Consider the following 12,009-nt stretch of genomic DNA (forward strand, 5'->3'; position numbering starts at 1 on the left):
CACTGGCAGTACTTATGTTTTGACATCCCTGGTCTAGAGCTTACTGAGAGCTTACATACTTTCTGCAGGTAGTTGGAGTGCTTACCTTTACCATTTCCTTTTGGAAACTTTTACCTTAATGGCCCTTCTCCAATTTTGCAGGTGTTTACTTACAGTGTAGAGGGGACTGTGGCTTGGTTACATGGTTTTCCAGGAAGGCCTTGGACACAGAGGAAAGGGGCAGAGACTTCTGTCTTGGAGGGCATGGGGGGGATCTGGTTTGTGTGGTTTCTCTTGTGCAAGCAGTTCTCATGGAGTAGAAGCATCCATTATCTGTGCTGAGGAAATTTCCCTCCCCCCAGTCTGTCTCCTGCTCAGGGCTGTCTACCTCATCTCCAGGTTTGGGTATGTTCCCGAAAGGAGTGACCCAAAGTCACCATGTGAGTTTTGTAGTTGAGTGGGGATTTGAATCTGTGTCTCCCTGCTCCTAGCCCAATGTTCTAACCTCTACACCATGGTAATGCTCTAGTTCGTTTTCATTCTGCACTAAACACCATGCATTTAATGTCTCACCTGATTTAAAAAGTGGTTGGAGAAAGAGGTTGAAAAATATTCTTGAATAGCTGTCACAGCATATTTTCTTTCAAGTAGTATGAACTGAATGTAGCTTTTTTTAAAAGACTTTTTAACTTCACAAAGATTTGAAATGCATAAGTTAGAATTTTACTTGTCATTCCTTTTGCCTTAGGCAAACTCACCAGAATAGCTGCTGAAATTAAATTAGGATCTCTACTTGCTGTAGGATCCATTGCAGCTTTTCTCTGGTTGAAATGTCTGCATGAGCTCTCTCTCTCGCTCTCTCTCTCGCTCTCTCGCTCTCTCTCTCTCTCACACACACACACACACACACACACACACACACACACACACACACTAGACAAAGCATGGACAGAAAGCAAATCTCATTTCCCACTATTGCCTTTTCATAAGCGTGATGTGGGGAATTGAAGCATAACATAGTGGCAGAGATTTGACTTCTTTCCCAAACATCTTCAGATACAATATGTATATAAAATTCAGTCCTCATTTTCTGAAGATCATAAAGTAATGCTCATTTTTTAGGCTGATGTGATTTTTACATACAGCCTCTGAAGACTTTCAAAGGAAATAATTAAAAAGATATTTTAAGATGCAAGAGTTGTTTTTTTTTAAATGAAAAGTCAAGTTTTCTGTAGTAGAAAGAGAAATTCATGGGTTATACTATTGATATTGGGGAGTATAGAACTTAGCAATGGAGGAGAACAGAAATGTGGGCCAACTTTGAGTCTGCTGAATCTGCTGAATATTAAAAGAACTCATTAGATTCTGCTTTTGTTTTCATATTTTATGGTGTGGTCCCCATTCCTTTATGCAGAAGAAGATGAACAGGCAACAAACTGTTGCCCATTCTAAACTAGGGCTGCTCTGCCCTTTTCAACAGGGGAACACACTTGTGCTTTCATAAAGAGTCCTATGGCTGTTTATGCAGTGTGTGCCACCACTGGCCATTTGGGGGCTGCCACCACAAATAGTGGGAGTGCTGGAGGTCTGCTGCCACTGTTGGCTGTCTCCAACAGCCAAAGTAAGCCAGCAGAGGGGGGAAGAATGGGGGAGTTTCTGAGCAGGGGGGGAGGTGGGCAGGAGGTGGAATGGGGGTGGTTTCTGGCGACACCAGTTAAAAAGGCAAAGATGCATTTAAGATCACGTCTAAATGTCATGTCCCTAAATTGAGAAACTGATTAAGAAAAAGAATAAACAATAGAAAATTTAAAAATTTTAGGATGCTTTTCCAGCATTTGTTAACACTTTCAGAACTTGTTTATGTTTATCTTCATGTTTTATGAAGTTTATGTTTAAACTTCATGTTTATCACATTTGCATTCTCTAAGGAGCCCAGAGTGGCAAACAAGAGTCTACCATTGTGGCCTAACAAGAACTTTGGACTGATTTACTCAAAACCACTCAGTGAGTGTCACAGCCAGAAATCCATAAATGTGCCTTCCAGCTTTTCTACATTTTCTGTTCGGCAAGCTCCCCTTCTTCTGAATCTAGAGTGTGTAAATTGTGTGTGGAGGCTTTCCTCCATCTTTACCTGGAGCAATGAGTTGTGCAGAGCATGGATGATAGGCTCCAAGTTCAGGTACTTCTTAACTTCTCTGCTTGTTTTTACTCTCTGAAAACAAGCCTTTGGGGTCCTGCGAATGGCTAGTTGAATCTGACTGTAGAATCTGAATCTACAGATAACCAGCCGATCTGTAGGTCTGTCTAGCTCAATATTGTCCACACATTGTTTCCTAACCTTGCTACCTGATATTCTTTTAATGGTAGATTCTGGGGATTGTATATCAAACATTCTTCAAGTAACACACATGCTGCACCCATGGGCTATGGACCTTTCCCTGAAATGATGGCTTCAGTTTTAATTCAGAAAGTAGGTGTGTCTGCTGTTAGATGTGGATAATATTGTTTTAAGAGTTGCATAGAAGGCAGGATGCCCAAGAAGAGCTTTCCCCGAAGCAGTGGAACAGTTGTGATGGAAGAAATCTCCTTTTGCCATTTTCTTTTAGGAGAAGTCTCCTAGCAGAACTTCCTCTACTATGCAATTCTTCAAGATACAGGAACCCTCTCGTGATCTGGGCCTGACAATAAAGAACAAATCTGAGCTATATTTCTATTAATCTGGTCATGCATTCACAAAATTCTTTCTTGATGTGCCTTATATGCTAATAATAATAATAATAATAATAATAATAATAATAATAATAATAACAGAAGGATTCTTTCTCACTTTTCTGTGTAGATATTTATCTTCGAGAATAACATCTACTACTGTGCGCATGTGGGGAAACAAGCTATCCGTGTGGTCTCCACGGGAAAAGACAAAGTTATTTTCAATGGGCTCAGCGACTGGTTGTATGAAGGTAGGACGGCAAGTCCACAACTAACCAGTGAATGTTTTCCAAAAGACACCCCAATATCATACTCACACATGCACCTATATATATTGGTAGATGGTATTGGTAGAACTGAGAAATGCCTCTTAAAAGGACTGAATTGTATAAAAAGTTGTCTGGTAGCCATGGAAGAAGGGTGTTGTGCTGAGGTAAACTGTTTTAGTTGCTTTATATTGGTGCTGCATTTGTTTTGGAAGGTTTTTAAAAGTGCAGTTGTTTTTCTGTAGTTTCAAACCTGGATTTTTTTTTTTTTAGCATTTCAATGCAGTGTTCAATTCTGTTGCTTTGGGGGGGGGAGAATGGCACACAATACTACCTAAGTACCTTGTTAATGTCTTCAGAAACAGTGGTGTGGCTCAGATTCTTTCCCTCCTTTCAAATCAGGCTCCAGGGCAGGCTGAAGATCCTCCTCACAAGCAACATTCCCTGATTTACCACCACCCCGACTTATCCATGGGTCATGGAACATTCCATTATTTGGGGGCTGAAATCTGCCCTTGATTTTTCTGTGAGATTGCCTTATAGGCGAGTGTCTATGGTGATCTGTTAACGATCTCTTTAAAATAACCCAAAAATGGAGACAGGAAACTGGGCTTGATTACCCTGCACTATAGGACTATAGGAAATCTGTTTTTGCTTTGCCTTTCTTATGCATGAAGGATCTGTCTTAGCAGATTACTAGAGTTCCTTTTAGAAATTGTTTTGAACAATCTCACTGCTCTACAAACCTCCTGTCCATAACCTCTCTCTTGGCTGTCACCTAAGAGCAAGTCAGTGACTAGGATTTCTGCAATCATCCCCCAATATGGCCATGTACTGCAAATTATCAGCTTGACATGTAGTTACATGCACATAGTGATAAATGGTTGGCAACCTTCAGTCTCGAAAGACTGTGGTATAAGCCTACAGCACCCAGTATTCCCAGGCAGTCTCCCATCCAAGTACTACCCAGGCCTGACCCTGCTTAGCTTCAAAGATCAGGCATGTGCTGGGTAACAGTTGCTACTAACAGCTTAAGCAACCATGGAATAAACAGTATTTTTTGTTATTTAATGTTATGAGCTCACACTTCTTAACTGCAAAGTTTACTGTGTTAATGACTAAAATGTCTTCTCAGACTATATCCTGACCATAGCAAACCACTGAGAAACATAAATTCTCGTGGTAATACTTGCAGAGCATAGGTCAGCAACCTATGGCCCGTGGGCTGGATTCAGTCCTACCACCCAATGTCATCTGGCCCATGTAGAGTTTGGCTTGGCAAATCCTCCCACCCAGTTTGCCACACACCAGACTGGGAATGGCAGAACCAACTGCCCAGGCCTACAGGGTTTCTGTGCTACTGTAGGATGGCAGAGGGATTCTGCAATCCTGGGCAGGGGACTCTCTGCCAAGTCTTAATTAAACCACAACCTCACTCAAATCTTCAGACTGCCATTTTCTCCTTTCAATTGGATCATTAATGACATTCAGGATAGGTTTACATACTTGATGACTGGTGTCTTGCATTTATGAAAAGGCCATTATAGGTCAAGTAGTGCAGACAGAGATTTCGTGTCCCCAGACGTCACCCCAAACACAGCGCAAGCAAGTTCACCTCTTCCCACCTCCCTGGGCAGCCCAATCTGCCTGCGCTGTATCCAGTGCAGGGTTGAGGCTGGCAGCAGCACAAGCTGGAGCAAGGGGAATTGATTCCCCTTCCCCTGGGAAACGCAGAAGCACCCAGAATGGAGCTACTTGGATCTACACCACTTAAAGAGGTAGTGCAGATCCAAGCAGCCCAGCACGAGGCAGGGCTGCCTGGGAAGGGGGTTAAGATCTGGGCTAAGTGCTGGATCCTGGCTTCAACCCCCTCTCTGGCCCATTCTGGCCATGGGCCTACCCACTGCCCGCCCTCCCTGAAAATTTGACCCTTTGGCCAAAAAGAAGTGACTTCAGGTCAGCATTGGAATTACTGTGCCAAGATATGTGTGAATGTACCGACTCTGTGTGCGTGTGGGGGGGGGGGGAGAGAAAAATCATGTGTAGGCTTTGTGGAATGAAAAGAGAAGGCACTTCAGCATCATACTGCAATAATAGCCCATAATGGATGGGCCTTTGTTCAGTGTTCTCCAGCTCCAAGGAAGGCAACGGATCTCTGCAGCATTCCTCATGTTTGCTCTTTTGATCTGAGAGTCCCAGTGAATTTGCTCTTGTGTATTTTTACTTGTTTGCGCCGCTATCGCTTTAGCAAGTTGCTGTGGCTGGATGGATTGAGAGCATATGCTCAGCCCTCTCTCCATCTGTGCAAGCATTACAGACACCGTGTAGTCGGAAATGGTGCTGAGGCAAAGTTTGCAGCGAGAACAGCACCCTCGGAAATGCCCTTCCTGTCATCTCTGTTCTCATGTTGCTTTTGGAGTTTGATCATGTGGTGACAAAGTACTTGTAGCCAGTCAGCTTGGTTGTTGCTGCAGCGCCTTGGGCTTTTCTCCCAAGCGTAATGCTCCCACGGTTTCTCAGATTTTCCTTTTCCAGCATAGAACGAAGACCCCTTTCTCAAGGGCAGGTGGCAAATATATACATTGCAAGTATGTGGGTATGTGTATGTATATATTACATATGTTTATTAGACGTTACAGATTACATTCCCAGCAGCACCAGCTCTATCACACAGTAAGCCATTAAGGCAGATTGCAAATTCCAAACAGAAGGAAGTTGACTTGTCTTCCTCCATTCTTGGAGAATGAATGCTTTTGTCACAGTAAGGAAGGCACATTCCAGGATTAATCAGACTTCTTTCCTCCGTGTTTCTTTTGTAAATCCGGAAGCGGATTTAAAGGCTTCTTCTGTTTAAAATGCAGGAGTTCACTGCAATTCAAGCTAAGCTTTTTTTGCTTTCATAAATCTGCCATCGGGTAAACTTTCTTCAAGGTATTATCTTGAACTGTTGACTGCTGATGATACAGAGGAACAAAAATATATTCAAATCAATCAGCACTGATGTAGTAGCCTAATCTGCTTAGTGAATTTAGCTGGAAGGTTGCAGGCTGAAACAGATTGGGGTAACATGGAAGACTAGATTAAGCGTGGGTTTTAAAGCTAAAATAAACATGGCATTTGCAGTGTCATATCCAGCTTCTTTTTTCACATTTCAGTAGCATTTCAATTTTGAGAGCAAAGGTGTACAAAGGTCTACAATCACCTGTAGAATCAATTCCAAATCTTTGTTTGCTTTCACTCAAAATCATCAAATGTTGTAGAAGCAGAGCCTGATTGACAGAAATTGTAGGCTTTCCACTTTGAACAGGCCAAGTAAGGGCAAGTGGAAGGATACTTACCCAGGAATAAGCCCCATTGACTATCATGGAACTTACTTCGGAGTATATATGCATAGGATTGGGCTCTAAGTCTCCATCACTGTGCAAGTTACCAAAAGCCCAAATCATGTGGTGCACACATGCTTTACATGGCCCAGAAAATCCTGTTGGCATTACCATCCTACCCCTTCCTCCCATTTACAACAGCATGTTGCATGATGGATGCTTGGCAAAATTACTGAAATTACTGGCAGGCATTGATTAGCATTCTGCACATCAATGTGGTTGATGTGGTTATAAGGTCAGTGTCATATACACCAGTTAACCTGACCCCTGTGGCACATTGGGATGAACTGCACATTTTCCATTGCCTGTCCACATCATTCATGAGCTCTTAAAAATGTATTTTTAAAAAAATAAAAAGCACATTTTAAGAGCTCATGAAATGATCTGGACTGGCAATGGGAAATGTGTCATGCATCACCAATATGCCACTAGGGTTCAGGTGCTAGCTGACAGATGTATACTGTTACTGACATAACCACATTCTGCAAGTCAGTCACCTACACCATTGGGGTTGGCTCTGCAACAAATAATTCCAATTGGAGAACTGATTTTTAAACTCTGGAAAGCTGTTGCCAGCCAGTCTAGACAATACTGAACTTAGACAAGTCAGTGGTCTGAATAAAGCCATTTCATATATTCATAAGAACTCAAATCTCTTCAGAAAATGAAGAAGCATTTAAGAAGAGAATGGAACTCAGTAAGAACTTGGTTCCCGGAGGGAAAAAACTAAGAGCCAAAACATCTAAGGATGAATTTTTGTTATGTTCTTTGAACAGCCTACTGCGTGATAAAAATTAATAGAGCTGAGTAAACGTTCATGACTAAGAGTAAATCCTATGCATGCCTGCTCAGAAATGTCCTACTGAGTTAAGTGGAACATACTTCTAGTATATATAGGATTTATGCAGGATATATAAGGTATGTCCTATATAGTACGTATTTAGGACTGCAGCCTTAGAACTGTAGAATATGATCCTGGAATGTAACGGTTTGGAGACAACAGAAGCAGCAATATCAGTTAAGCCCAGAAGCAAAACAAGCAGCAGGCAAGCTGGTGTTAGCTCAGTTGAAAATGCAGCCTTGAATGCTGGATTGTTGCCCAACAGTCATTTTTCTCTATTGCATTTGTGCAAAAAAGCGTCACTGGAGAATCCAAGTGCTAATGCAGCATAAACACCTTCATTTTCATTAAGGACCTATCGCAAACATGTATTTGTACCAATAGGGTGCAATAAATTCTTTGTCCTGTGCTTGCCCTGAGAGCAAGTTAGTTCCCAAGCATCATTACTGCATTATTATTTTTTTATCCTTGGGCATGAAATCCAAGCAGAAGGATACAAAGAGAGATTAGTGTGGCAAGCAATGACTTTTCCATATCCTCTTAACGCTCATGGTGTGTCTGCCTTGCATCATCGCATCATTATTCGATATTGTAACTGCAGTGACATCTGGTGTAGGAAGCCAGGATGTCACTGTGTTGATTAAATACCTTTAAAACCTCTAGAAATATGGCTGCATAAATCAGTCTCTGTCCTTTGGTACTTCCTTGCACTATATATACTGTCAAACTCTGGGTTCAAGGATGCTTATCTAATTGTGGAATCTGCCCTATAGGCTAGCACCACATACAGTTTCTGACACAAGGAATTTCATGGTAATCACTCTAACTTTATTGCACCATTTTAAATGTCCTTTTTCACACAACTACTATTAAAAATTCAGGTGCCTAATTCTCATTTGCATTTGGTCACTATGCTAATAAACAAGCCAGTTTTGTGCCAGTGTATATTTAGAATCTTCTGCTGCATTCTTAAAGTGCAATCCTAGCAATGCCTACTCAGGAGAAAGTACCATTGAGTTTGATGGCACTTACTCGCATGTAAGTGGGTATAGGATTGCAGCCTAAGAAGTCCAGTCTTTGCCTTGTCTGCCATGTCAAATTGCTTTCCTTTCAAGCAGCAGCTTTTATGTATTTTAGCAGTCGCTGGAAAGGAAACAGACTAGATGCATTTTTTCCTGTCTATATTTAGTGTACTGTCATATGAAGTATTCATACAGGAGCCTTGAAAAAGATCTAAGTATGCAATTTTTACCTTTGGGGACAGGCAGGTCTTTTGAAGATCTTGCTTCCTGTGAGTTGTGTGTGTCTTTGGGATTTAACAAATATCCAACAGAAGCAAGGAGGAAAGCTCCATCTGATTTTAATTGTTCCAGGTTATATCTTCCATTGTCAACCCTGAATCATTAGTAAAGTTCTCCAAATGTGTACAAATAAAACAGGGAGCTCTATATCTTATGGAAGCCTCATCCATTCAGACAGCATATGAAATGATAAACTTATTCCTGGACTGTACCACTTCAGCCGCAAGAGGCAGTGGTGGGTTCTCAAGTTTGTATCTTCACCCATGAAAGAAATCACTATATAAACAAAACCAGTATGTCAGTTATGCTGGAGCTCATCTTCCTGACATCTAGCAAGAGCATTAGGAAGCACAGATAGAAAAGCATTCAGTCATATGGTCCCCTACCTATAGTTTGAAGTGGTGCAGTTCAATGATGGTTTGTCACCTCAATAAGCTGAATAAGGCATCTGATTCCTAGTCAGTGAACCCTTTTCCACCTTGTTTGGGGAAAAGAATGTGGCTAAATACCTGATAGTCCTCTATGCTTCCAATTTGTTATTATGAAGTAACTTCAGGCCTTGGGGCCCATAATGGAATTACTTTTTGTTGATTAAGCTTTCTCCTGCACTTTGTCCAAGCAGCTCGGGGTGGCAGACCTGATTCTATATCCCTTCTTCACAGTGGCTCTGAGAGGTTAGGCTAAAACTGGTGCATGCTCATCCAGCAAGCATCATGGTGGAGCAAAGTTTGGAACCTGGCCCTGCTCTCATCCCAGCAATAATCACTATACCACACACTCTCTCTTGGACATAATCAGAAGAAAGATAAAATGTGCATCGGTCTCATTTGTATCCATGGGACTTAAATACATTGTTAAGATATTTCCCTGTTCATAAGAACATAAGAATATAAGAACAGCCCCACTGGATCAGGCCATAGGCCCATCTAGTCCAGCTTCCTGTATCTCACAGCGGCCCAACAAATGCCCCAGGGAGCACACCAGATAACAAGAGACCTCATCCTGGTGCCCTCCCTTGCACTGGCATTCTGACATAGCCCATTTCTAAAATCAGGAGGTTGCGCATACACATCATGGCTTGTACCCCGTAATGGATTTTTCCTCCAGTAACTTGTCCAATCCCCTTTTAAAGGCGTCCAGGCTAGACACCAGCACCACATCCTGTGGCAAGGAGTTCCACAGACCAACCACACGCTGAGTAAAGAAATATTTTCTCTTGTCTATTCTAACTCTCCCAACACTCAATTTTAGTTGATGTCCCTTGGTTCTGATATTATGTGAGAGTGTAAAGAGCATCTCCCTATCCACTCTGTCCATCCCCTGCATAATTTTGTATGTCTCAATCATGTCCCCCCTCAGGCGTCTCTTTTCTAGGCTGAAGAGGCCCAAATGCCGTAGCCTTTCCTCATAAGGAAGGTGCCCCAGCCCCGTAATCATCTTAGTTGCTTAGACTGTTCCCCGTCATGTGCACCTGCATTTGCACAGAATTCAACCTCCCATCTTTAGAGGCTGTTTCTGTCCTGAGCAAGGGTTGCGATGTGAGGTCAAGAGAACAGATTTTTTTTTTTTTTTAATTATTCCCTATGTTACTAAGCTTGTGTTGTTACCTGGAGAATTTTTACAGTAATATTACCGTTGCAATCAGTCCCTGCTGAGTTGTTAAGTACCATTCAGGCTGCACAGAAACAGTAGTCACTGAAAATATACCCTTCAGTGGGTTTATAGCAGCCTGTTGCCTATTGCTGAAAGCCAGAACAAGCTGCCCTTAAGGCTCAATGGCCCTTCACTGGTTATTGGAAATTATTGGAACGTTTGCTCATTTAAAGTGCAGCAAACATGAAATAATTCATAATGATTACCAAACACGAAAATGGGAGCTAAAGGGCACATTTCAGGCACCTTTGCCAAACGTACATCCCTGCGCAGGGAGAGACTAATCACTCCCTACATGGTGCTGCAGTGGCACCAATGCAGTGCCCGCTGTTATCTTGCAGGGGAATTTGAGCTTCCTGAGGCCTCCTCAGCATAAGGGAACATTTGTTCCCATGCTCCAGGGTAAGTCAAGCTGGCCTAGTGGGTCTATATTGCTGGTGCAAGTCTATCTAGACCCATGAAGGCAGATAGAGGCTGGGAAGAGGTTTGGATTCAAGAGACAACACTGACACCAAACCGACCCCTTTCCGGGTTCCAATCCTCCCTTCTCTCCACCATCACGACCTGCTGCCCTCCCATCCCCTGCGCTCACTTACTGCGGCCAACAGTCATCTGTTCTGCTGATGCACTGAGAAAGTTGCTAGCCAGGCTGTACACTCCAGTGTGTCACCTTTTGTGACAGCCAGAAAATGCCCAAGGCCTCAGAGACACTCGTTCCGGCAGCATTACGTGCCCATGGGATTGGGCCTTAAATTGTACTACAGTCTACTTGGGAATTCATGCCCTCTGAACTGAAACTCCTTCCCCGTAATACCAGATGCGGAGCTAGTTGTAGTTAGTTGGTGATGACAGAAAATGCATTCTTCAGATTCTCTGAAGCACTCACTTTTAACATTGTGCCTTGACATGTTTCAGTTAGAACACCTGGTTCCAATGGAGGGCAAAAGAAACGATCAGTGTGATGAAATTCCATTGACTCCTGGTCCATTTCTAGGCACCACAGAAGGTGCAATCAGGGCTGGCCCAAGAACTCCAGATGCTTTAGACTGAGCACCAAATACTGCCCTCCCTTACCCGATGATGTGCCAGCCTCTGATCCTTCCACTTGCCAACATGCTAGCCCAGCAGTTTCCTCCCCTCCATATTTCCCCTTCCTCTCAGTTCCCCTCTTTCTTTTCCAATCCAGGAAGGAGCAGTGGCAGCAAGTAGGTTAATAGAGATGGGTGTCTCCCACTAATGCCTGAGGTGACTGCTTCAGTTGGCCTCCTGGATGGGCCAACCCTGGTGCTGGTTATTTCCATTACAGTGCTAAAAGGTGTGGAACCTGGAGCATCACCTTCTCCTATGTTAGCCTGCCTGAACCTTGCATTCATCATCAAAGGTCCTCCTCTGAGTCATCCTGCTATTGTCTCACCAAGACCTTCTAGATTGTGGTGCACAATTAATGCACATTATTGCTCCTTCCCTGGAGAAGCTCATCTGACACCAGACTTGATGTCTGTCTGGTGCCAAGCAATTTGCCCTGGCATTCCAGCTCATCGTGTAACAGGTTTTAGTTGTTGTTTTGACTGGTTGTGTGGCTACTGCTCTCTGCACTTGTTGATCTTCATTGTATTTGTTTTAATATACAGTTAAAGCTTGTGGGAATTTTGTGCAGAAGGAAGTTTATTAATATGCTATGTTAGACTAATCAGCTGACTTCTCTGTACACAATTTAATACCTGTGCTGTCCATAGTGATCAGTCTGAAAGAGCAACCCCATCCTAATTCCATATTCACATCCATGAGTGTAATGAAAATCCCTGTGTAGCCTGTAAGTGTGAATTTGTAAAAGTGAGAGTAAATCCACCCTTTTCCTGCTGTGGCTGCAAGTGTGA

The 12,009-nt window shown here is 42.8% G+C and overlaps 1 protein-coding gene across 2 annotated transcripts in view; it reads left to right on the forward strand.

The window, feature by feature from the left end:
* Positions 1–12,009, forward strand: part of DPP6 (dipeptidyl peptidase like 6) — a 383,341-nt gene that overhangs the window by 302,525 nt on the left and 68,807 nt on the right. For both annotated transcript variants that reach the window (XM_066627029.1, XM_066627027.1), the window contains one exon: positions 2,819–2,939. In XM_066627029.1, coding sequence (XP_066483126.1) covers positions 2,819–2,939 — 121 coding nt within the window. The remainder of the gene's footprint in view (positions 1–2,818; positions 2,940–12,009) is intronic.

Source organism: Tiliqua scincoides, chromosome 5 (genome assembly GCF_035046505.1).
Source record: "Tiliqua scincoides isolate rTilSci1 chromosome 5, rTilSci1.hap2, whole genome shotgun sequence".
NCBI lineage: Eukaryota > Metazoa > Chordata > Lepidosauria > Squamata > Scincidae > Tiliqua > Tiliqua scincoides.